The sequence below is a fragment of the Martes martes genome (genome assembly GCF_963455335.1).
Source record: "Martes martes genome assembly, chromosome: 8".
Taxonomy (NCBI): domain Eukaryota; kingdom Metazoa; phylum Chordata; class Mammalia; order Carnivora; family Mustelidae; genus Martes; species Martes martes.
Window position 1 is genome coordinate 4,700,227 of NC_137895.1, and position 26,588 is coordinate 4,726,814.

Here is a 26,588-nt window from a genome sequence, read left to right on the forward strand (position 1 = left end):
CCAGCCACCTCTCCGGGCAAGATGTGTGCACACAGATGCTCCTTCCCTCCACGCCATCCCTGTTACCACAGTCCCTGTTCCTGCCCCTGGTTGGGGTCGCCCCCCGTGTATTCTCCAGGCAGCTAGAAAGCTTTTCCTAAAATTCAGAAGTAACCGAGTCACCCTCCCCTTCTTGAAACCCATCAAGGGGGGCTCAGGCTCCTGACGTAGCACTCCGCTACACACGACAGCAACGGCAGATAAAATGTTTGAATGCAACCAAAGCAACGTGAGTTCACTTCTTGGCAAATTAGCTACGCCAGGCGGAGTGATCGCACAAAGTAAACTTTATTTGCAGCGAATAAGGAGGTCACAGGGAGTCGCTTCCAATGCAGTGACTCCCTAAGACAGGGTGAATGGGTACCTTTCGTTTAGGGTTAGGATGAATATTTAGATGGGGAAGCCTTGTCATCATTCATAGAGGCGAGTATGAGGTCACGCACGTGTGTTGAGAGAACATGTCTGTACGTACATTGTATGTTATGTACATGCAGCTGGGGCTCCTCCGTGAGCAGAGATGTTAGCTCTGTAATGGTTTGGGTTCTCTTATGGAGCACTGTCACTCCATGGCCCATCTGGGCAAGCATGGGCCAAGTTTGGTTCAGATGGTCCAGGACAGTGGCCATCCCACCAAGGAGATATTTGCCTGAGTTAAGAGGTAATCCCAAAAGAAGAGCGTGGGGAAGAACAGAGGTTATTGAGTACAAGCGGGTGGATTCAAGGTCAGACCTTGGGGTCTGGCTGGTGACAGGAAGAGACCACAGAAAGGCAGCTGTGTGTGGCTGTTTCCCAGAAACAAAAGCAGTGAGCAGGACCGACGCCAGGCCCCTGGGCTCCGGGGCCACCGCTGGGTGAAAGTGACCAGGCCAGACATTCCCAAAAGTTCTCCAAGAAAGAAAGGAGCCAACCTGAGCCCAAGGCCACAGCTGCCCCTGGGGAGGGAGGCAAGGCCGGGGGAGATGGCAGTCCTGCCCAAAGGGATGGGTGAGCAGGAGGCAGAGAAGACCGAAATGCAGAAGAAAGAGAAACAGAAGTTGTACCCAAAATGACCCCGTGGACAAAAAGTCTGGAATCTGGGCAACAACCCCCGCCGAGGACGGCAGGCACAGTCGGCGTCTGGCACCTGAGTTCATTCCGGAGGAAGTTAATTTGTGGCGTACTCTAGCAACGCCTGACACGGAAGCACGCTTCGGGTACTCACGCAAGTTTTCTCAGAAAGGAATAGCATGCGCTTGAATTCCATAAGGAATAGTGAAGCAAAAAAAAATCATGAAAAACAAAGTAAGATCGGGTGAGTATAAAAATGGTTTGAAAAATCTGGGAATGAAAAACATGGTAATTCATTGAAATTTAAAAAGGTACCGGACAGAGTGAACAGGGATAACGGGTGCTTTAGGGGCACATGGGAGGCTCAGTCGGTTCAGCGTCCAGCTGTTGATTTCAGCTCAGGTCATGATCTCAGGGTCGTGAGATCGAGTCCCACATCAGGCTGTGTGCTGGGCATGGAGCCTGCTTCAGATTTTCTCTTTCCCTCTTCCTCCGTTCTGCCCACCCTACAAAAAAACAAAAACCAAACAAGCAAAAGGATTCACCACCACAGATACAGCACAGAGATACAGAGAAAGAAGCGATAATTTGTGATATACGTGGAATGAAGTCAGTTCACCCGAAGGAGCTTTTAAATTGCTTCCCGCCATCCCCTGCACAGAGCCGATCCAGGGACAGTCACCTCCTTCAGTGACCTTTAACAAAAGGAGGCATGGGGCAAAGCATCATTGCAAAGCCATTCGAAGGAAAAAATAGGGGAAAGAGAGCATTTTTGCAATAAGCTAAAGGATACTCACTAGATTAAAAAAAAATCAGCACCTTACTGTGTATTCAAAGAAAGAGAACAGTAAAAGAATCACCACTAATGAAGCAGTTACAAGGCTTAGTTCGGGGGGGAGAAGGCCGAGGGGTCACGGTACCAGAGAGAATGAAGCGAGAGCTGGAATTATGCACGGAAATAAATCTGAGTGGATAAGCTCAGAGGCCGTGGACATGGCAGAAAACACAGTGAGGGATGGAGGAGGCAGAAGTGAACGAGCAAAGTACACACAACAGAAAAGGAAGAAGGAGTTTTTAAATAGTCAAGAGTGATCCCTACAAAGACAAGCCAAGAGGACCCAGCTGACGTATAAGTGGTGGCTTCTGAGCCAGAGCCCAGAATTACGGAGCCGAGGAGATAAAGTGGCGCTTCCCACCGCCTGCAGTGACGTGGGTTTGGCTGTCTCCATGGAGGCAGTTTTCTCCCATTTCCTGTCCTCCAGTCAGGAGGGACTCAAGTGACCTCCTGTGGAGCATGGGGTGGCGGGAGCGGGGAGCACGGTCTCCACGTTGCTGGTCTTTGCTCAGTCCAGTCTTTCCCGGTGGGGTCAACGAGGCAGGTGCCAGTCCTGGGGGGCTCCCCTCGAGTCCCTGCCACCGTGTGGTCAGCCCCGGGGCCCAGAAACCGGACTGCTATCGCCTGAATCTGCCGGAGCCCAGAATCCGCTCTGTGGCCATGTTAATAATTTTGTTAGGCTTGCATTCGTGTGAGCGCGCACCTGCCAGGACAGAATTTGCGGGCCCCCCTTTCCATGGCGTGGTGGTGTGTCCCGATTTTTTTAACCTTATTTGAGAAAAGTTGACTGAAATCAAAGAAGAAAGACCACGTACATGTTGACGGACGCTGTCCCCGGTACTGGGCACCAGGGAGAATGAGTGCGTGCACCAAGGGAGAGAGGTCCACACTGCCCCGTCACCCAGCACAGAAGCATCTGGAAGGCATCCGGGCAAAAGCGATCATGTCACTCTGCAGGGAAGAATGCCGGCAGCATCCAAGCCCAGAATACGGTAGAGCAGTATCTACCCCATCCTGAGGGAGGAAAGGAGAGCCTTTATGTCTAGCCCAGCTGGCCTCCCAGCGGAAAGGCTGGGCATGTGAGGGTTTGAATCCGCCCAGGAACTCGGGAGATGTGACTTTGGGGAGCCGAGTGGAGCTGAAACTCCGAGTGTAGATCCTACGTTCTTCCAGCAACGTCCAAAGGCCTCCCCTGTAACCCCGAGGGGAGGGCGTGGGAGAAGGTGGGAGGCAGCGTGAGCTCTCGGCCGGGCTTCTCTGTAGTAGCTGAGGGTTTGAGTGGCTCAAAGAAGATCACAGAAAGCGGATAGATTGAGGAGTAGAACTATTTTGAACAGCACAGAAGTAAAAAAAAAAAAAAGCAAAGGAACAGCGGGCAGTCACTATTTGAAATGGTGTAGAAAACCCAAGAGAATCAATTAAAAAACAAAAACAAAACTACTCCTGACAGAATTGGGCCCGGTAGGGTCAATATTAATGCAAACCAACGATAACTGTCACAGACACGCAGAACAGCGTGTTAGAAGCCTCACGGGTGCCCCTCCTTGTGGTAGCAGCAACAAGGTGAAACACCTGGGATTGGGGCGTCTGGGGGCTCAGTGGGTTGAGCACCCAGACTCTCGGTTTCCGCTCAGGTCACGATCTCGAGGTCGAGGGATCGAGCCCCACGTCGGGCTCTGCGCTCAGCAGGGAGCCTCCTTGAGATTCTCCCTCTCCCTCTGTCCCTCTCTCTCTCTCTCCCTTTCTTAAGAAAAGGGGGAAAAAAAACCTCTAGAGGCGCCTGGGTGGCTCAGTGGGTTGAGCCTCTTCCTTCGGCTCCGGTCATGATCTCAAGGGTCCTGGGATCCAGCCCCACATCAGGCTCCCTGCTCGGCGTTGAGTCTGACTCTCCTCTCCCTCTGCTCCTCCCCCCTGCTCTCACTCTCTCTCTCTCTTTCTCTCAAATGAATAACTAAAAAAATCTTTCAAAAAATCAACACACTAGCCACAGGGGACAGCCCCTGGAGGGTACGTTTGAAACCCCCCGAAGGCCGAAGAAGAACAGAGAGGCGCACTGTGGTTCCGGAAAGGAAAATTTTATGTCCGAAAGTTATCGTCATGACCTGAGTTAATGTATTATCATTTTCACATCATCCCAGTAAACCCCCCTCAGTGTCCTTCATGGTTTCTGAGTTTCACATGAAAACCTGTGCAAGAAGACCCAAGAACAGGAAGAACGGGGAGGGGTTCGAGTTCTGTCAGAATCCCGTGACGCCTGGGGACCAAAGGTGCCGCCGTCGCTCCCGCATAGCTAGGAACGGGAGAGGAGGCACGGGAAGGCACCACAGAGACTCCAGATAATTCAGTATATGATTAAAAGGGCTCCTTAAACCAGCAAAAAGTGGAATGATGGAATTTTCAGTAAGTGCGATTGGAAGAAACCAATGCCAGATGGAATGAAAGGAAGCCATCCTTCACACCAGCATCAACTCCAAACGGATCAAAAATTTGAATGGGAACCATGAGGGCCTCCGGCAGGCTAGGTTGGTGGCCATGGGACTCTAGGTCTCAGGGTCGTGAGTCTGAGCCCCATGTTGGGCGTGGAGCCTACTTACAAAGAGTAATAACGAAATAAATATAAACAGTGAAGTTATAGGTACTACAGTAAAACACAGGCAGCTTGCTTTATAACCTGAGTCTGTACGTAAGATTCAAAAAGCCAGACAGTGACAAAGAGAATATTGGTAAATTCTACTACACCCAAGTTTTTCCATCTACATGGCCAAAAAAAGCATTATTCCCACCTCCCGAAGTGTGAGTGGTGCATAGCCAGGTCCTCCCGAGAGGACGGTGTGGACGGGGGACAGAGAGGGGATGTGCCACGGAGAAGGTGACACCCCAGACCCATGATCGAGGGCAGCGTGCAACAGAGGAGTCACGCGGCTGACACGTTCCCAGATCAGTGGGCTGGGAAGGGGTTCACCTCTGTGGTCTCCCGCCCCCAAGCCCATAACCCAGTCTCAGCATGAGAAACCATCAGACCCATCCCAGCTGAGGGGCGCGTCCTTCCTGCCCAGCCTAAGCTCTAAGCGGTCAAGGTCACTAACGACCAGGACAGCCTGAGAATCTGGCACAGCCCAGAGGAGCTAAGGGGACACAGCAACTAAACGCAGCGTGGGGTCGCGGGTGGGGTCCTGGGACAGACAGTAGGTGAAAACGAAGGAAACCCCAAACAGAGAAGCCAGCCCTGTAAGGAGTTGCTCCGCCCATGTTCACTGAATCAACAGACGCCGGAGGCCGTGTTAACGTTTCTCTGTTTCCTTCCTTCAGAAAATCGCCTTCATGGTAGCTCTGGGCCTGGTCACCACGGAGCACTTGGAAGGTAAGGGTCTGCGCGGCAGCAGGCTGGGGTGCTGGCCGGTGGGAAGGCAGCGCCCGCCAGTGACCCGCCTCCTGGGAGGTCTGTCCCAAGTGCCAGGGTCGTCAGCACAAAGACCAAGAAAGCCTTCCTGCTCCCCACCCGTCCCATGGCTGGCTGCACCGAGCCCGCCTTCTGGTTTTGGCACAGGGATCGTGTGGGTCCCGTGCTCCCCCGTTGCACGCAGCCCGGGGAGGTGGTCGCTGGAGCCCGACCACCTGGCCTTGCCACTTGCTAGCCACTCGGGCTTGGGCCCTCCCGGTCACGTCCGAAGGTCTGTGTTTGAGTCCCGCTCGTGCTGCTTTGAGCTGGGGGACCGTAGGCAAGCTCCCTCCACTCTGAACCTCCGTCTCCTCTTCCCGCAACACGAGGAAGGCTATACCTTGAAACATTGCAGTGTCTTCAGGAGGTCGGGGTGAAAAAGCTTTCCTGATACCTCCTGCCTGTGGTTATGCTTTTTATAAGTAGCTCTCCTTGTAAAAATTCTCCCGCCGCCCGTGAGACCCTAAGTATTTATTTATTTGGAGCCTGGTCTGGGGTGCCTTACAGGAAACACATGAATGATACTGCAAAGATTTAAAAGGAGAAACTGAGTCCAAAAGACAAGTGAGAAAAACATGTCAAAACAGCTGTATTCAGAGAAACCGATCCCGGGTTCCATGTGGCAGACAAAGCAGGAGGAAGGAAAGTGGGGGCCACTCGTGGGGGGTGGCCACGGTCACTGCGTGAAACACACCACAGCAGGGGCCCTCTCCGAAGGACTCGTGTGGGAGGCTTCACGTGGCAGAGCCCACCTGAGCGGCAGGTGGACCTGGGTCCTGGGGCTGCCCTGAGCCTCCCTGTGCAGCTGGGCAGGCACTAGCCTGGCCGGCAGACACGCCCCGAGAGACGCCCCCGGGCTGGATGATGGCACATGGGGGTTCCTGCGCCGAGAGCGCACCTGCCCATCCGTCTGCCCCAGAGTGAGTGATTCGGAGGCCACTCTGGGGCGGGGACGCCGGGCAGACAGAGGCTGCAGAGCAGGGGTGGGGACCGGAACGGCTGGGGTTTGCAGAGGAAGAGTTGGGGGTTCCCAGGACAGGAAGGATCCAGTAGCCGCTGTGTCTGTGCCTTTCCAGAAATCCAGAGCAAACGCCAAGAGCGGAAGAGAAGAAGCACAGCGAATCCCGCCTACAGTGGCCTCCTGGAGACAGAGGTGAGGCCCTGCACTCCCTCACCTGCCCCTCCGGGACTGGCGTTCGGGGCGTGACGATGAATGATGTCCCTCCCCTCCTGAGCTCCGAATCTTTTGGGAAACAGATGCAGGAGATCAGAACGGCAGGTCCTCACTCGGGCTGCACTGGGGAGCGTGGCTTGGGTGCAGGTTACGAGGTTTCCTGGTTCTTCACCCCGATGATCAGGTGTGGAGCCCTGTCAAGGCGCCGGGGAGCAGCCCCAGAATCATCCCGTAGCAGGGAAGCCGTTTCCTTGGGGCCCGTGGCCCGGCAGTCGCGGCAGCTCTCTGAAGCCGAGCGAGGTCCCCAGAGGCCGGCGCCCGGCGTGTTCCAGACTCGGCTGTTCCTGCCAAGGGGACGGGTCCCAGGAGGGCCTGTGGGAGGGTCGAGGTGCTGCTGTGCTCGCCTCCCCGGGGCGTGGGTCAGTCCAGGCTGCTGTCCTGAGTCCCTGCCAATGACCTGGAACTCGGTGGGGAGGGGGCAGGGATCTCGGCCAGAGCGGTGGTTGCCCGAGGCCGGGGGCGCCCACCCGCCCGTGCCCTGTGCTTCTGCACCCCCGGCTTCTGCATGGAGACCACGCCCGAGTGTCCATCTTCATACCCCTCGCGTCCCCGCTCTTTTCCTGGGCGCTCTGTCCCTGAGACGCTGTCCCCAGCACTGGGCCCCTTCTGGAAGATTGTCGCCGAGCTGTTTCTTGACCGGCACGTGAGGAAGCCGTGTGCCATCTGTATGACGAGGGCCCCGTCCCCTTTGCTGTGCTCACCGATGGAGCCATCCGCCGCTCTGCCGGCCCAGCCATACGCAGTGTCCCAAGTCCGTGGTGGCTGGTGGGAGACCACCTGATCAGCAAGTCAGGAGTCAGCTCGACGCTGGGACCCTTGAGCCCAGGACCCACCATAGCTCCAGGGGCAGCCCTCCACGGGCCTCGCCCTTGGCTCTGAGCACAGCCCGACCGCATCGAGAGAGGAGGGAGTGACGCCACTTACCCATCTCTCCTCCCCAGCAAAGCCGCCCCAGACCAGGGTCCGAACAGGCTTGGCCCGTGGCGGAAGCCCCCTTTTGGAATGTGCCAGAAACCCGATTTGGGGTCTCTAGGGCGTCCTTCCTGAGCGAGGTGGATGTACCCCCAGGGGACAGGGGAGATGCCGTGCCTCCCACGGGGCAGGGCCGGCTCACCTGCCACTCCCCTGCCCTGCTGCCCCCACGTCCGTCCTAGTTGTGACCTCCGGGGCCGCGGGTGGGAGCCTGTCGTGGGTGCCTCCAGGGCAGGAGCCGTGTCCCCGAGGAGGGCTCCTTGTGAGTTGCCTTTGTTTTGCTTTCCATCCCCTGCAGAGGAAACGGCTGGCGTCCAACTATCTCAACACCCCCCTGTTCCTCACAGCAAGAGGTAGGTGCCCGCGGGCCGCGGCTCCCCAGGGCTGCCCCGGAGCCCGGGGCTGAGGCGGCATGGGTGACCCCCCACTCCAGGCCTGTGTGGGGACAGAGCCGCTTTCCGGTGGATGGTACCTTCTAGCTCCCGGGCCCTCCTCGCCGTGGCCTCCTTCGCCCTGACATCTGTGGGGAGGAGGAGGGCTGGCGGAGCCTGTGCCAGAGCGGGGGCCCCGAGCCGGGACGATGACGTGAGGGCTGGACGTGACAGCCCGTGGTAAACGGTCGAATATTCCTTACACACAGAAGCTCTGCTCCCCTCTGGACGGTGTCCTCTGCAGACAGCTCTGAGCCAGCAACTAAAAGAAAAACCATGTTTCGTGATCATTAAATGTGTGGTTCGGCCTCACTTACTAGAAGGAGAGTGGGTTATGGACCAAAAAAAGCACACACACACAGTTGTCACCGTGAGAGGTCTCTGGAAGGACGGCTAGCCTGCGGGCAGCCTGGTGCCTGTCCCAGGGTGGGTCCTGGACACAACCAGGGCAGAGACCCTGACTTCCGCCATGCCCCGGGTGAGAACTGGGTGTCCCAGGGCCCGTGATGCTCCCGTCGCACCCGAGGTGAGGACCGGAGCCTGGGATGCTCCCGCCTTGCTCCGGGTGAGAAGCCCTGCCTCACCGGGCCTCGTGGCCTCCGGTCCCGATTGGTGCCCCTCCGGTGCCCGCTAACGTGTTCTCCGCCCTTCTTCCCTGTGCTAGCCAATGAGGACCCCTGCTGGAAGGTAGGTGTCCCCTCGACGGCAGGTTGGGGTGGGGCGGGTACAGGCGGGGCGCTCCTGGCAGGGGTGAGCCGAGGGGAGGGCCTTCGTGTTCGGTCCTCCCTACCGAGAGCTTCGCAACACCACCCGGGTCAGCCCACGGGCGGCTCGAACACGACCTCTCTCCGCCCGCTGCTGAGGACGCAGGGACCCCGGGGGCCAGGAGGCGGCCGCTGACACCAGGGCCGGCCAGGCTCCACCTGGCTCTGCTCAGCCCTGCTGTGTGACCTCAGGGGCAGCTGGCTCTCTCGGGTCCTCATTGCCCACCTCATGAGGGTCTAGACCCCGGAATCCTCAGGGTGTCACCCCTCAGGACTCCGCGTCAGTGATCCTGTGAGACCCTGACTCTCCGCACACACTGGTGTCCCTGCTTCCCAGGACACAAGCTGGTTGTGACCTCATTTTTTTTTTTTTTGAGATTTTATTTATTTGAGAGAGGGAGAGAGCACCGACAGGGGCGGCGGTAGAGAGAAGGGGAGAAGCAGACTCAGCACTGAGCAGGGAGCCCAACGCAAGCCTCAATCCCAAGACCCTGAGATCATGACCTGAGCCGGAGTCAGATGCTCAACCGCCTAAGCCGCCCAGGCGCCCTGTGACCTCATTTTCTAAATAAGTTTTGAATCAAATCCTAAAAGAATTGGTAGCCCCACATGCCTATAACGGTCAGGCCACTGGGCAGCAGCAGGCGACAGGCGTAAACTCCGGTGATCCTGGCCTTTTCGCCACCAGAACCGTGTAGTGTCACAGACTGGTGCTGGTGGCCTGTCGTGCTCATCCACAGACAACTGTGCCCAACAGCGGGGGCACAGGATGGGCCTCGAGCCTGAGCCCCGCCTCCACAGACCCCAGGCCTGGAGGGGCCATGGCTTCGGGGCAGGGGACCCCGCCACTGGTCTGGCATCCACCTCCGGCTCACTGAGCGATCTTGGGCACAGGACTCGCTGGCCCGGGGCTCCTGCACTGACGTGAGTGCTGGCAATGGACCTCTGAGGCCTCATCTCTGTCTGCTGCCCCCTCCATCAAGGGCAGCCTGGGGTCCGGGGTCCTCGTGGTGTGGGTCATCCCTCACGAGAGCCCTCTGGTCCTTTGCAACCGTGAAGTCAGAAGGCGCTGCAGCCACACGGGCAGAGAACAGACCTCTCGTGCATGGAGAAGGTTTTCTAGTGGGTGGTGGCAAATTGTTCAGACTCTGCAGGTCGCGGGAGGCATGGGGTGATGAGAGGCTCCTCTCTCTGTCCACAGTGCAGCGAGCTGGCTGGGGAGGTAGTGAGCTCCCCGTCCCTGTAGGTGTGTAAGCAGAGGCCAAACAACCAAGGCGGACGACTCTAGAAGGGACGTCTGAAGTTCCTTTAGCACAGGGAAAGAGGAAGCCGCCCCTTACCAGGCTCCTATGTGGAGTGTGTTCTATGTGCCCTGTCCTGTTGGATCTTCCCAGCATCCTGTGGGGCAGGTGGCACTAGCCCCCGTTACGGAGGTGGGCACAGAGGAGCGCAGGAACCCACATGGGACGTTGGGAGATGCCAGGTTAGACCGAGGTGCCATCAAGAGGACTGGAGAACTGTGACCGCAGACCCCCCAAGGCAGTAGGCAGGAGGGAGGCTTTGCGAGTGCTGGCCTGCCCCCCCCCACTCCAGGATATTGGACAGTGGGACATTAGGGGCCCAGGCGAACTGCGTCCTAAGCCCCAGCAGGACCACCTGCCCCGCTACCCATGCCGGGCGTCCGGGTTTCAGCTGGGATGAATCAGGGTGCCGGGGTGCCACACCCTGCCTGACTCTGACCGGTGGCTGTGTCCCTAGGAAACGTGGCCCAGGTGGTGCCCTGGAGTCCACGTGCTGGGCAGCCGCTTGTCCTCCCAGTTCCTGGGCTCATCTCTTTCCCAGAGCTGCTGAGAAACACTGGGTGCCAAGCAGGTCAGGGTGGCAGCTGCCTGGGGGCCCCCCAGCTCCCTCCCAGTCCAACCGACCCGCCTCCTGCCCTCCCTTTTCTTCCAGAGTGAGATTGCCCATGATGAGCACTGTGCTGCCTGCAAGCGAGGGGCCGACCTGCAGCCTTGCAGCACCTGCCCAGGGGCCTACCACCTCAGCTGCCTGGACCCGCCCCTCAAGACGGCGCCCAAGGGCGTGTGGCGGTGCCCCAAGTGCCAGCAGAAGGTACGGGAGACTGTGCTGCTGGGCAGCGGGCCCTCCCGCCCCCCACCAACTCTCCCTGCACCGAAGGACCCTCCCCCAGCACAGCATCTGAGGCTGGGGGATCTGTGGGGCTGCCCCGTGCACTGTAGGGTGCCTCCAGCCTCTGCCCGCTAGATGCCAGGACACCCCCATAGTGGCCATCTCAGACATTTCCAGCAGAGGCCCACTGGGGACGACTGAGCAGAGGTGTCCCCTCTGCAGCGATCTGACCCAATGACTCCACCTCTGAGCTCCAGATTCCCCCTGGGGAGAACCTGAACTAGCATCGCAAACTGCAAAAACAGAGCTAGCTAACTAACGCGTTCCATCTCCCTGCCGCCACACACAGGAAAACCTAGCAGGTTCGAAAAAACAGTAACACTCCCTTCTGGTGCTGATGCGGGGAGGTAGACACTCTTTTATCAAGAGCCTTAAAAATGTATATATATCTTTTGAACGCAGAATCTAGCTTTGGGGAATGTAGTCCCAGGAAGGAATCCAAATACAGATAAAATTCTGTGCACAAAGAAGCCCCTTACCCCTTGTCTATAAAGGAAGAGATACAGCTGCCTCGCAGCAGTAGGAGACAGTGAACTTCATTCCAGCAGGTGCACTCAGTGCCATGTTACACGGTCACTGGAGATGGTCGTTAGGAAGAGTTTGTGATCCTTTGGGGCGTGTTCTCTATGTGGACCTAAGTTTTAAAGAAAGAAGGTGCCAGGCTTTATAGTGGTTCCTTAGCTCCATCGTCAGCTCCCCGAGAAAGCTGCAGGTAGAATGAGACACGGGGGAGGGCAGTCTTCCAAGTGTTACAGGCACGTGGGAACTTTGCTATGCTTTTGTGTGAAGGATGTTTCTCTACATAATGTGTATGTGTTACTTGTAAAATCATAGGGGAATCACCTTTATTTCTGACAACACTGATTCTTGTGGGTTCCTGTCATCCCCGGGGACTTAGGGAGAAGGTGGGTACAGTGGACCTATGTCACTGTCTCCCGTGGGGACCACCAGCCCCTGCGTTGTGACTGCCTGGGGGTTCACAGCTTTTTGGGGGAAGACTAAGAGGACACAAGATTATCTTCCCCACCTGGGCACGGCGGTGGGGCCTCACTGGGCCCTCGGGGTGTCCCCCCCCTTGCCTGGGGCTGCTCTCAGGTCCCCAGGACATGGGAAGAAGGCAGGTGGCCATTCGTGGATGCATTCAGTCAGGCAGAACTGGGGCCTCCACCCCAGCACCGTGGGGGGCCCTGGCAAGAAGCAGGTTCCTGCCCTCGAGGAGCCCTGTGAGCCGACCATGAGGCAGGGGCGGCCCCATCCCATCATGGTTGAGGAACCTGCTGCTCAGAGCTCGTTCCCCGCCCCTGCTCCCCCAGCGGGGCGTGGCCAGGCCACGGCATGTTCTGGCCCGTCCACTTGCTCACCCCCCGTCTGCCCTCTAGGCCTTAAAGAAAGACGATGGTGTGCCCTGGACCGGGATGCTGGCCATTGTGCACTCCTACGTCACCCACAAGACGGGTAAGACGGCCTCGGGGAGCGGAGAAGGGCACCCCCCCTTCTCTCCAACCCCAGCCCCATCCTCTGGACTCACTCTGGGCCCATCCGAAGCTGTTCCTGGCCGGAGCTCCGCAGAGAGGGCTCCCGGGGCTGGTCCTAGGTGCCGGGCAGTTCCCGTGGGGGGGATGGCGCTCCCAGCCCCTGTGCGTGCAGCCGGGGCCCCTGGCGTCTGCAGGAGGACATGGCAGAATGGCCTGGAGGTGTAGACCTCGGGTTCTTACTGCTTTTCCCGCTCACCCATGGCCCAGGCTTTTTGCTCACCTGGTTTATGTCCTCACCTGGCCTTCTCTTTGCCAGTCAAGGAAGAAGAGAAGCAGAAGCTTTTGCAGAGAGGCAGCGAGCTGCAGAGCGAGCACCAGCAGCTGGAGGAGCGGGACCGGCGCCTGGCCTCAGCCGTGAAGGTTCGCTGGGCGTGGGGGCAGGAGACTGGGGGACCTTAGAGCCCCAAGATTTAAGTCCAGAGCTTCGCTGTTCTGTTATTGAGGCCCCAGGAGAAGACAGCCTCCCCAGCATGACTCAGCAAGCCAGGAGGTAGAGAAGGCGCCTCTGTAACCTGCTCAGCAGAGAGCTGTCAAACAGTTGAGGCCATCCAGCTCTGCTCCCAGCTAGCTCTTCGTCTGTGGCAAAGCCCTGTCTCTGAACCTCAGTTTCTTCTTGTGTAAAGTGAACATAATGACTTCCCTTCTGTAGTGTGGCGGTCAACAAGACAGTGGTGAGGGTGGTGATGATGGTGATAGTGATAATGGTTGATGATTGTGATGGTCATGATGATAGTGATGATAGTCGTGATGGTGATGATGGTGATGGTCATGATGGTTATGGTAATGGTGGTGGTTGGTGGTGATGGTAATGCTAGTGATGGTGATGATGGCAGCGGTGATGGTAGTGATGGTGATGGTCATGATGATAGTGTTGAGGTGGTGATGGTGATGATGGTGGTGATGATGGTGATGGTAATAATGGTTGATGATGGTCATGATGGTGGTGATGATGGTTGTGATGGTTGTGATAATGGTGGTGATGGTGATGGTGATGATGGTTGTGAAGGTCATGATTGTAGTGATTATAATGGTGGTGATGGTGATGTTGGTGATGGTGGTGATGTTAGTGATGATGGCAATGGTGATGGTAGTGATGGTATTGGTCATAATGATAGTGTTGAGGTGGTGATGGTGGTGGTGGTGATGGTGATGGTAATAATGGTTGATGATGGTGATGATGGCAGTGATGGTTATGATGGTTGTGATGATAATGGTGGTGGTGGTGATATGATGATGATGATGGTGATGGTGATGATGTTGGTGGTGATGATGGTGATGATGGTGGTGATGGTGATGGTGGTGGTGATGGTGATGGTGGTGATGTTGATGATGATTATGGTGGTGATGATGGTGATGATAGTGATAGTGATGATGGCGGTGATGGTTATGGTGGTTGTGATGATAATGGTGGTGGTGGTGATGTGATGATAATGATGATGGTGATGGTGGTGATGATGGTGATGACGGTGGTGATGGTGATGGTGGTGGTGATGGTGATGGTGGTGATGATGGTGGTGATGATGGTGATGATAGTGATAGTGATGATGGCCGTGGTGATGGTCATGATGCTAGTGTTGAGGTGGTGATGGTGATAATGGTTGATGATGATGATGGCGGTGATGGTTATGATGGTTGTGATGATAGTGGTGATAGTGGTGATGTGATGATAGTGATGGTGGTGGTGATGATGATAATGGTGGTGATGATAATGGTGATGATGGTGGTGATGGTGATGGTGGTGATGGTAGTGATGGTGGTGGTGATGATGATGCTAAGGGTAATGCCAGGTCCTAGTGAAACTCTCACTTAATCTGAATAACCCAAGGGGAGGCTCTGTGATTATTCCTGTCTCAGAGTTTGGGTGCAGTCTCAGGGAGTAGAAGTGATTTCCCTGAGGAACAAGTAGCTTACGCTCCAGCTTGGGCCCCATCCTGGCTGCTGTCTGTGCTGCCATGATACGTATAAAGCCGACCGAAAGACGAGAGCCCGGCAGGCAGCAGGCAGAGCAGAGAGCGGGCTGGCCATCTGCAGATCTCCTGCCGCTGCTGTGGTTGAGCCAGAACTGGCTCCCAGCTTCCTCGGCAGGAGGAGAAATGACCTGGTCAGCGAGGTAGCATCACAGTCAGGAGGAAGAACGTTCCACACTCCCACCCAGGCACACCATTTCTAGCCCTGAACTCGGAAACAAAGTTCTCCTGGGTGTCTGGCTGCAGTTCCATTCCTCACGGCCGCCTGGTTTGTGGAAGGCCCTCGGGCTGGTTTCTTTCAGGCCTCTGGCCACAAGAGGGGAGGAGCGGTGGGAGAGGGGCTGAGAGCGTGGCAGCCCCAGGAGGCCTGCACGGCGGGATTCTGAGACACCGCCCCCCCAACCCCTCTCTCTCCCCAACAGAAATGCCTAGAGCTTAAGACGAGCCTGCTGGCCCAGCAGAGGGGCACCCAGTTGTCCTTGGACCGCCTGCGGGCCCTCCTGAGACTGATACAAGGCGGGCAGAGGCTGCAGGTCACCGTGGCAACCACCAGCCCCGCCCCGCTGCTGGCCGGGCCCTGGACCAAGCCCCCAGCCGCAGCCATGCACTCTGCCCTCCAGCACCCCCAGGGGCACAACTGACCCCGCAGGACCGGCTTCACACCCACGGAAGGTTCCTGGGACCCCGCTCAGCAGACCTGAGGTTTCTGTCCGCCTTAATTCATAAACACTATGAATTTCAAATGAAAATAAAACCCGACCGAGAGAGAGAGAGAGAGAGAGAGAGAAAAGAAGGGAGAAGGAACCAGGTGGAAGTCCTAGAGCCAGGACCGGTGGGGATGGAGCCCTCCTGTCCGCGTTTGGACGGGACGCCAAGGAGGCCAGGTGGGCGCGGACGGCCGGGTGCGCAGTCAGCCTCTGGCTGTTGGGGGGCTGCCCGGGCCTCCGGCTTCCAGGCACAGCTGTCTCCTCGGCTTCGGGCTGCCCCCCGGGAGAGAGGGGCAGAGGTCGGGAGGGGAGCCAGGAACCCGAAGACCTAGCTAAGTAGTAGCAGTAGTTGGGACGAGCAGTGGGTAGCGAATCTAGGTAGGACTCCGCGCCGCTCCCACTCAGGGGCCCGGGGCTCGAGGCCAGGGCGCCCCAGCGCCTTCCTGGAACGCGGGCCCTGCTCTGTCAGTATTATTAGCGTCCAGAGTCACAGCCGTCGAACTTGAAAGAGACTAGGAAGTGGGTCCCTCCGGGGAGGGACTCTGCGGTCTGCACCTGCCGGGGCCTCTGCACCCCCCGGGTCTCCGGAGCGCCCGCGCCGCCCTCTGCTGAGCTTCTGGACTCCTTTTGCCGTCGATGTGTTTTTTCTCATGGAGTTTCTGGGCAAGACGGAGCTGCAGGCCGTAGGGGAGGCCTGCGGCGGGTTTTCTATCCGGGGTTGAATCCCTCCACTTACGACGGAAGCCTTTTCTTTTCTTTCTCCTTTCGAAGAGCCGATAAAGTATTCCATTCCTCTTTTCTTGCCAGTACAGACATTTATGCCAAAAAATAACTTTACATTTTTGTATGGCGTTTTTATTGTAAGACGTTTAATGTGAAGGGGGGGGCGCTTGCTCCCTTCCTTTCCTGCTCCCAGTGGTCTCTGCCGCAAGGTCCGAAAGCGGAAACCCCTCCTGGGGGACGGCCAAACCGGAGAGATCTGGAGGGTCCTCTCAGAAGGGGGGGGGGGGCGAGGGGGGGAGGGAGGGGGGCAGTGGCCTCGGGAGGGTTTGGCCTTTGGGGACGCGAGCGCCCCTCTTCTTGCTGTCTCCTCGCGATCCTGACTGCTGAGGGTGCGCGCGTCTTGGAAGGGCTCCCGCTTCCCGAGGCGGGGGGTCCACCCACCGGCTCCTCCAGTCCTGAGGGACGTAGCACAACAGGATAAGCATCCGGAAGCCACCGGGCTCCCACCCCAGCATATCACACGGTGCCCAATTGCATTGAACACACGTGTGCGTGTGCACACGCAGCCCCAGACACACACGCACACGTGCACACCGACAGGTGCAGAGCGCGGAGGCTGGCCGGGATCCCACAGGCTGCCATGGTCCCTCCCGTCATTTTCTCGACTCCGGGAGAAACTGTGCTGTACGATACAGATCTATTTTAATACACTTAACACTGGGTTGAACAAGATTTTTATATTCTTTTATTGATGAACAAAGTGAACTGTGAGACACACGTCTTCTATATTGGTTACTCTAGATGCCAATTACGCATTCCCGCGTGGCTTGCGATGTAAATGTCTTCAGAATCCTTTTTGTTGGTTTGTTTTTCTTCTTGGATGGATTGAATTGAATTAAATTAAAAAAAAAAAATGTAATGGGAGGATGTGGAAGGTTGGACCCGGGAGGGGTAGCTGCCGACGTGTCTTGAGACTTAGTGTTTTTGGACCAAGGAGGACCGTCCAGTGGATAGTGAGGGTAGAGAAAAAGTGTTTGTCTTAAATATGCCGATGTAGTTTTCCTTCTGTACGACGTATTAAACGCGACTGATGATTTCAAAACCGTGTGGTTTGCTTTGTCTTCAGCAGAGAGACCTCCAGGAGCACGAGGGGCGGGGGTGGGGGGCGTTGGAGAGGTGGAAAGTCAGGGCCCTGCCCCTGATGGGAGGCAGGGAGGGACGAGAGCGCTCATGGGCACCCTCTACGTGCTGGTCCCACACCCCCCTCCCCCTCCCGGTGGCAGGCGCACCTGTTGGGACCCGGTGGTGGTCACAAGCAACAGAAAACCACCCAGCCGAGCGCTATGTGGTGTGGACACTGCTCCCTCCGTCTCCTGCATCTCAGCCCCTGGACAGCACCCACTTTTTTCTGTTGCACACGAGCCCCTACAATCACTCGGGGGCTTTGTCCTTGGCCCCTTTCAAGAGACCAGCCCAACTGGGGGGCCAGACCCCTGCATCCTGACCCTAGGCCCCTCAAAGGCCTCCAGTCGGTCCAGTCAGGTGAGGAGCCCACCTCTGGACAACCAGATGTGGCCAAGGGTGGGATCAAATACGAAGGGACGGGCGGGGCTGCAGGGGTGGGCAGGGCGGTCTCTGACAGTCCTGTCCTGTTTCCAAGCCGGTCCAGAATCACGTAGTTTGGGTGGGGCCTAGAGTTCAAGGCGCCTCTGCCAGCGCCCCACTGCCTCCCTGAGAGCCGGCTCAGTCTCAGCCCCTGGGGCCCATGAGGAGCCCCTCCCCCGATCCTGGGGACTCCTGTTTTCTTCCCACCTTGTCCTGTCCTTTCCAACAGGCTGCCCCTCGCCCCACGATTCCCCTGGGGCTGCCCAGTTCTAGGTCAGTCGTGACCTCCCTGGGGCCAGATCTAGTGGGGGACGTGCTGACCATGGCCCCCCCGCTGAAGGAGACGCCCAGGACCCCCACAGCTGGTTTTTCCAGTTTGTCTCTTCCCCTGGGTCTATGCTCTGACTTCTGTCCTGAATTTCTAGGCTGACATCGTCCAGCCTCCCGGTTCTCTGTCTCTGGGCTGACTGCTCCCCGGCTGTTATCTCCAGGCGGGGCCTCTGCCCCGCACCCCTGCCCGTTGGGCATCAGGAAGCATCTGTCTCTGCCAGGCCCACCCTCCTGCCCCTGTCCCATTTCCGGAAGATTCCATCTTCGTAATACACGAGCCAGCAGCCCAGCGGTCTCACCCTCCACACCTGGCCATTAGCACTGTGCTCGGAATATAAGCGGGGGGTGGCCATGTGTCATCACCCACACCAACATCACCGTGGTCTCGGCCTGCCAGTGCAGCTGTGGGCGTAACGTGCGCTCCACCCCCATCCCGCGGCTCTCAGTTCTCAGCCCAGCAGTGCCAGCATGACAATGCCTCTGCCGAACCCTGCCATCCCTGCCCGTCCCTGCCCGTCTTGCTCTGCAGCAAGTCCTCCAAGGCCGCAGTCACCACATTCTCTGGCCCTGGCTTCCCTTCCTGCCTCTCTCCACTCTCCTCACTCTGTTCCAGCCACACGGCCTCCCTCCTCTAGCTGGAGCCCACTTGGGCATGCTCCTGCCACAGGGCCTTTGCATGTGCCGTGTCTGCACCAGGCGTGCCCCACCGTCTCTTGGACAGGCTTCCCCACTTGCTTGGGAACTGGACCATAGTCCCCTTGAGGTGCAGCTGTCCCCAGCCCCCCTCATGAGGACAGCATTTCCTCTCCTCCCCTCTTGTTTGATTCCTCAGACTGACAACTTTCTGTGACTCACCTTTTTGCTTCTGCCTGCTTCACGAAGGTGGGGAACCTGGTCGGTTTTACTCACCAGTTCCCGGCATCTAGCAGAGGGCCTGGCACCCAGGAAACAGGTGCTCAGTGAGGAGTCGTGGAATAAATGAAGGAGGCTTTTGAGAGGCAGAGCTGCTGGGCCTCGGGGCTGCCTCCGTCCAGGCTCAGGGCCCTGCCCCCATGGGCCCTGCTCCCGGTCCAGCTGCAGGTCCACTTGTCCAGTGAGGGTGGGGGCGGGGGAGGAGGAAGCTGAGGCTGGGGGAGGGGCGGGATCGCCAGGGACCTGCAGTTGCAGAGGTGAACCCAGACTCCGTGAGGTCCTTGTCCTCCAATCCCACGGAGGTTCCAGGACAGCCCCCCCTGGCTCCCGACAAGAGAGGCGGGGACCTGGGGGGGCTCCAGCGCCCCAACGCAGGGCAGGAGTTCCCTGCAAGTCTAGATGTGCCCCCACCACCCCTGCTCCACAATGAGAGCTCCGTCCCTCCGGGGTAAGCCCCTCCAGGGTTGTCTCTGCCATTAGAAAGGGGGCCCCAGAGCGTGTGCACAGCTGCGGTCCCTCCTGTCCCTCCACCACCACCACCAGCGCCCCGGGGCCCCTTGCCCACTTGCCGGGAAACCCGGGGTTCCATGGGGTCTCCAGCACCTTCAGATTCCCCGGCTCCATCTGAGCCAGCCCCGGGGAGCAGGGCCCATCAGAGCTCTGCAGTGCACCCCAAGCAAAATCAGGGGTGGGCGACTCCCCAGCACCAGCCATCGGGATGGCCATCCCCGGGGGGGGGGGCTCTGCTCCCCAAGGTTATGGTGATGGGGAGTCGCCACTTCCCAGAGCGCTCCCCTGGGGGCACTTAGCCTCCAGAAGCTGCCGGAACAAAGCACCACAGACCACGGGTTTAAACCACAGTAAGGAATTTTCTGCCAGTTCAAGGCGTGAGCTGGGCCGATCCCCCGCCCGGGGCTGGGGCCACTCAGGCGCGCCTTGGCGTGTGGGTGGCCCTCTCTCCCCGTGTCCTCTTGTTTTCTGTCCCGCAGCTCGCCGGTGACCTGCGGCGCTCTGCAGCCTGCAGACCCATCGCCCCATCTCTGCCTCCTCTTCCTGTGGCGCCGCCGTGGGCGTGTCTCGGGCGGAGTTCCTTCCTTCACAAGGGCAAGGACACGCACTAGGGCCACCCTCATGATTTCACGTAAAGTTAGTCATCCCGCTTCCAAATAAGGTCCCGTTCACAGGTCCTGGGGGTTAGGACTCCGACCTCTTTTTGCAGAACGCAATTCAGCGCCTTTCTGCGGGTTGTGTCTGAAATCTGCTTCCCTCCGGCATCTGCCCCGCCCCTGGGTTGCTCAGTGCCACCCCCTTTGCCTCCTCTGCCCCCACACAGTCCACGGGCTGGGGACACCACGGAGCCGGCCCACCGCATAGCCCCCTCCCTGGCCCGCCTGCGCTGGGCCCGCCCCGCCCTGCCTGGCTCCCTCCTCGGACCCACTCAGGCATGTCACAGCCCCTCATCGGGCACTGAGGCACGGGGACCTGGAGTGGCGCTCCAAGGTCACACACTTAGCAGGTGGCTTCAGCCTGGGCTGTGGCTCTGTGCCCGCGCTCCCAGCACCTCTGCTTCTCTTCCCGCTGGACTCTCGGGGCACAGGTGGACAGCTGGAGGCCACTCTGCCAAGCCACGAGCAGACACACTCCTGACCCAGCCACCTCGCCAGTCTGGGGTTGCGGATGGCGACCCAGGCCCGGGGTGACGCCGTGCACAGGAGCAAGGGGACAGATAGAGGAGCACAAGCCCACTAAGCACTACTGACCACTCAGGCCAGCATGGCACCCAGCCCCTGCCCATGTGTGTCCCCAGTGGGGGGAGGGCGCTTCTTAAACTGAGCTCGGCTTTGCCCCCAACCGCAGCTCTCAGAATCCCCCAAGGCTCCCCAAACAACCGACAGTGACTGGGTGGTGTTGCTGGATGGGCTCTGGTGACTGCACTCTGCATGGGGCTGGGGCGCCCGCGGGGGTTCCCAGGCACATACCGGGGAGAAGTCTGAGACCAGAGAGTATGTGACCACCCACAGAGCCAAACGACAGGCAACTGGGTGCAACGGGGTCCCTCCCCCAATCCAGGACCCCTGGGAGGATCCCACACCAGGCTCGGAGGGTGCTGGCCGGGGCTTGCACTCGCCCCCTTCCTTAGGGTGAAGCCCCAGCACCCACCCCCAAGGGTCCCTGGTCTCACACAGAACACAGGGACTCCCTCCCACTTACAGGACAGTGCGGCTCCAAACTGTCCATTTTGAGGTCAAGTGACAGAGATCAACTTGTTCCAGGGGCAGTAGGCGGTTCCCTGTGGTGTAGGACAATGGGGCCCTGGAAGGGTGGGCTGGCAGCAGGAGGGCATGGGTGGCTAAGGTCTACTCCCAGCTTCCTCCCTTGCCCGGGGTTAAGTCAGCAAGAGTGGTCCTCACTGCCTCCACTGGTGGGGCCCTGGCAGCCGCCCCAGAGCTGGAAGGGAGGAAGCCTGACCAGGAAGGGCCACCACTCGTATGCATCTCCCCCCAAATCCGTGTCCGGTGACCTCGTGTGTAGCTTGAAACGGTCCATGGCGAGCGCCCTGATGCTGCAGGAACGGGCACACACCACAGATCGGGGCCTGATATTCCTAGAGAGCCGGTAGTGAAACACTCACCAGCACACCGCTGTGTGTGCACGTGTGTGCCTGTGTGCAAACGCGTGTGTGCACACAGGTGCCTACGACAGAGAGACGGGGGTGTGATGCCAAAGTTCGCTCAGGTCCAGGATGGGCCAAAGGTGCGGGGTTTGCAAATGTGACGCTAGATTCTCTACATGATTTCCAGACACAAGCGAACCATCTGATTTAGCCGCTGACCGGAGGGCATGGCTCTAAACTGCATGGATTTCACAAGGAGGTTCCCATGGGGTAATGAACACCTCTTCCTGCACGGATAGAATCGGATCTGGGCAAATAACAAAAAAAAAATGATTAGACCAGCCTTTCTGGGGGATCAAAAAAATTACCCAAAATTTGGACAAAAGGCATGCCTTTAAGGTCATTCTAGAGGAGCAGTTCTCCAACTTGAGTGAGCACTGGAATTACCTGGGGAACTGGCTGAAACTCGAGATTGCTGGGCCCAGCTCGGCTCTGTGGGCTGGTGAGAGGAGGGGCCGTACAAGGCAGACCGTGCAGTCAGAGAGCTTCCCGGGCCCCTCACTGACATATCAGGAAAGAAGCTGCCAGCCCTCAAAGCCCATGTGAGCCTGGAACACTTAGGGCCCTTCTCTGCCTCTTTTTTTTGCTTCTAAACTTTTAACTGAAGCTCCACTTCCCTCTGTGTGGTTCTCCACCAGCCTCCGCTTACCAGCAACCCACACGGGTGTTTCCTGCACGCCGAGTGACTGTGGAGCAGCTCTGTCCAGGCAAGCCGGTACACGCCACCAACCACAGGGCCATGACCCCATCTTGTCCAAAGGAGTTTGCATCCCAGCCACGGGGAGGGGGAGTCCTCCCAAACTGGATCTTCCTTGGTTCCTCCCATGCAGCCCTGCCCGCTTACACTTCGTGGTTGTTTGTACTAACTTTTCAAATTATTGTGTGGTTTCTTTCCCTGATCAAACACTGATACGCCTTATGCTCTGAAACCTTGCTATACCCATTAGTTACAGCAGCTGTTTTGTGGATCCTAGCTGGCTTTCTACATAAACAATGATGCCATCTGCAGAGACTGTTTTACTCTGACTTCCAATCTTTGTGCCTATTATTTTTTCTTACCTTATTTCAATAGCCAGTACCTCCAATAGGATTTGAATGAAATTAGTGAGACTAAGGACCTTGGTGTTTCTGAGTTCAGAGAGAAAGTGTCAATAGTTTGACCATTAAGTATATTGTTTAGCAGATAAGAGAGTTCTTAGTTTGCTTACATTTTTTTAAAAAATCCTGAATGATGGGGTGCCTGGGTGACTCCGTGGGTTAAGCGTCCAATCTTGGTTTCAGCTGGGGTCATGATCTTGAAGTCATAGAATCGAGCCCTTTGTAGGGCTCTACCCTCAGTGTGGAATCTGTAGTTTCCCTCTCCCTCTTCTCCCTGCTAAAATAAATATTTAAATTTTTAAAAAATCCTGATTATTAAATTCTGCCAAATGCTTATAACTACATTTCTTTAAAACCACGTGAGTTTTCTCCTTTATTCTGTAAATACAGTGAGTTATAGTAATCTTCCAATGTTAAGCCAACCTTGAATTCCTTAAGTAATCTCTACTTGGTCATTGTATACTACCTTTCATATTGATTTACTGGATTTGCTAATATTCATGAAGTATTTTTGTATTTGTTTGTGAGGGATATAGATCCATAGATGTTTGTCTTCGCAAAGTCTTTGTCAGATTATGTTATTAAACAAGTTGGAAAGTATTCTCTACTTTTTGATAGAACATCTTTGTTTGTTAGAATTCACCAGTTAAGACATCTAGGCCAGGAGTTTTATTTGTGGGGAGATATTTTGTAATTAAAAATTTTTCATGTATTTAATATACAAGGCCACTAGAATACTACATTCCATTTTTTGGGTCAGGTTCAGTTCAGCTGAATTATTCAAAGAATGTGTCATCTCATCCACATTGAATTTTTGGCATGAAATCGTTCATAATATTTTTACTTATTTTACTATTTGCAGACTCCAAAGTGATAACTGCCTTTTCATTTTTAATTTGGGGTTTATTTTAATATGCTTAGAAAGGGGTTTCTGAATTTATCTTTTCAAAAAGCTACCTTTTTGGGCTTTGTTAATTTTCTTTTTTTCCCTCTAGTTTTTAATTTTCTGTTTATTTCTGTTATTATTTTCTTCTCTCTACTGAATGGGTTACTGTGATACACATGTATATCAGATTGGCTCATAAGGGTGAGAAGCACCTCCCCGGTCAATCAGCTGTGACCAGGGTTGGGGTCAAATATACATACACACACATATATACACATACACATGTGTGTGTGTGTGTGTGTGTGTACACATATACAGTATACAATATATACATGTGTATATACATATATATAGCTTAAGTTAGAACATTAGTTGTTGATTTTAGACTTTTTATTTTTATTTATTTTTTTATATAAGCATTTAGATTTTCCTCCAAGTACCATTTTTAATTGTTTCCCAAATGTTGATATATATATTTTTAAAGATTTTATTTATTTACTTGACAGAGATCACAAGTAGGCAGAGAGGCAGGCAGAGAGAGAGGGGGAAGCAGGCTCCTCACCGAGCAGAGAGCCTAATGCGGGGCTCGATCCCAGGACCCCAAGATCATGACCTGAGCCAAAGGCAGAGGCTTAACCCACTGAGCCACCCAGGTACCCCCCAAATGTTGATATTTTGCATGAGTCTTCAGTTCAAATTATCTTCTCACTTCCACTATGATTTTTTTCTTTGACACCTAAATTATTTAGAAGCGTGGCTCCTTTTTCTTTCTTTAAAATTTTTTTTCATATATTTAGGTTTTCCCTAGATAGGATTTTTATTACTACCTTGATCCCATTGTCATAGTCACATGATTTCAAATCTTTTGAACTTAGTGGAACTTATTTTATGCCCCAGAATCTGGTCTATATTGGTGATCACATCGTGTGCAGGTCAGAGGAGTACATTTTCTGTTGTTGGGGACAGCTCTGTGTAAGCATCACGGAGGTCAAGGCGATAGGTAATGTTCAGATTATCTATTAATTTACCAACTTTTTGTTGAGCCCGTCTTTCAGCTGCTGAGATAGGGTGCCCAAATCTCCGGCCATGATTATGGAAATGCCTGCTTATCCCTCAAATCTGTTGTGGGATTTCTTCCTCCAGGTATCTAAAATCCCATTATCAGGTGCATTCCCATTTATGACAGCCACGTCCTCTAAATAAACTGACCCATTTTGTCATTATAAAAAGGCCATCTAGATCTAGTAATACTGTCTTAAAGTCTGTTTTAGGTGGGTGGGGGGCTGAGTGAAATAGGGGATGGGGATTAAAGTGTACACTTGGGCGCCGGGGGACGTATAGAATTGCCCAATTGCTGTATTATATACCTGAAACACTGTATGTTAACTATACCAGAGTCAAGATAAAAACTTAACAGAAAAATGAAAAATAAAAGTAAACCAACCTAAGTTCCTTAAAAAGTAAAGTCTATTTTATATATTATTAGTAGAGAAACCCTGGGCTTTCGATGATCACTGTGCATGGTATGTCTTTGCTTCTGTCCACCTTCAACCTCTCTCAATAAACTGCACATGGTTACGTCTACCTTTCACACCCATTTTGACACTATCTGCCCTTCCTCGTAACTGTCAGTACACTAACATTAGAAGATAATTACTGACATGGTTGGATTTAGGCTTACTGGTTCATTATTTTTTTGCTGTTTGTCCATTGTCTTTCTGCTCTTGCGTTAATCCTTTCTTGCCTTATTTTGGATTTTTGAAATTTTTTTGGAATTCACTTGCAACTCACCTATTTTTGAAGCTGTTATCTTTTTGTATTATTTTTTGGGAGCTGTTCCAGGGTTATCATACACCTGTACCTTTTTAGTTTACTTGCGATGACTTCTGTCCCACTCCACATAAAAGGTAGAAACCCTGAACCCCTGTTAACAGTTAAGGACCTTTTTGGTCCTGTTGGACCCAATGCTACAGCTACTGTAAGTATAATATCTACATCTATCACAAAACCTATAAGACAACTTAATAACTTTTGCCTTAAACAGCCCTGTTTATTTCTTTAAAATTAAGAGGGAAATGGACTCCTTTATATAACCCAGATGTTCACCATTTCCAGGGATCGTCATCATTTCCAAAATATCCAGGTTTCAATCTGTTCTCATTTCCTATCACCTTGAAGAATTTCCTTTGGCATTTTTTCTGCAGTGCAGGTCTGCCAATGAAAAGAATTCCTTAGTTTTCTTTTACCTAAAAAAAGGTGTCTTTTTAAAAAATTATGTTCAGTTAGCCACTGTATAGTACATCACTAGTTTTTGACGTAGTGTTCAATGATTCATTGGTTGCGTATACCACCCAGTGCTCATCATGACATGTGCCGTCCTTACTGCCCATCACCCTGTTACCCCCTCACCCCACCCTCCAAAAAGTTTTGATTTAACCTTCAGTCTTAAACATTTTTGGCTGACAGAGAATTCAGGTTCTGACACTTTCCCCTCCTCTGAGCAATGCAGTGTTGTTCTTTTCGGACTGTTCCTCAGTATCGTATTGGAACAAGATATTGTTCCACTGTCTTCTGGCCTTCATAGTTTCTGCTTGTAAGTCAGTTAGTCTCAACTGCTGGTCTTCTGTTTCGTTTTTCTCTGGATACTTTCAAGATTTCCTCTTTGGGGTATCTGAGTGGCTCAGTGGGTTAAGCCTCTGCCTCTGGTTCGGGTCATGATCTCAGGGTCCTGGAATCGAGCCCCACATCGGGCTCTCTGCTCAGTGGGGAGCCTGCTCCCCCCCCCCCGCCTGCCTCTATGCCTACTTGTGATCTCTGTCTAATAAATAAATAAAATCTTAAAAAAAAATTCCTTTTTATCTCTGGTTATCAGAAGGCCCACTATAGCACGCCTGGGTGTAGTTTCCTTTGTCATTTATCCAGCCTGGGGTTCACAGATGATTGAAAGTGACAATTTATGTCTCTCACCAAACTGGAAATATTTTCAGCCATTAATTTTTAATTTTTTTTTTTTTGTGCTCGAGTCTCTCTTCTCTAGAACGCCCATTACATGTACATAAAATATTCTGATATTGTCCCACAGGTCCCTGAGGCTCTGTTCATATTTTTTTTTCAATCCTTTTACTCTTTATTTTTTTTTATTTAAGTAATCTCTGCACCCAACATGGGGCTCAAACTCAAAACCCCGAGACCAGGAGTCA

The 26,588-nt window shown here is 54.8% G+C and overlaps 1 protein-coding gene across 3 annotated transcripts in view; it reads left to right on the top strand.

The window, feature by feature from the left end:
* Positions 1-15,094, top strand: part of PHF21B (PHD finger protein 21B) — a gene marked incomplete at both ends in the record, with an annotated part of 84,692 nt that extends 69,598 nt beyond the window's left edge. For all 3 annotated transcript variants that reach the window (XM_080811617.1, XM_080811618.1, XM_080811619.1), the window contains 8 exons: positions 5,231-5,282; positions 6,437-6,513; positions 7,865-7,919; positions 8,662-8,684; positions 10,715-10,873; positions 12,331-12,406; positions 12,743-12,846; positions 14,876-15,094. In XM_080811617.1, the coding sequence (XP_080667743.1) occupies positions 5,231-5,282; positions 6,437-6,513; positions 7,865-7,919; positions 8,662-8,684; positions 10,715-10,873; positions 12,331-12,406; positions 12,743-12,846; positions 14,876-15,094 (765 nt within the window). The remainder of the gene's footprint in view (positions 1-5,230; positions 5,283-6,436; positions 6,514-7,864; positions 7,920-8,661; positions 8,685-10,714; positions 10,874-12,330; positions 12,407-12,742; positions 12,847-14,875) is intronic.
* Positions 15,095-26,588: the final 11,494 nt, after the last annotated feature.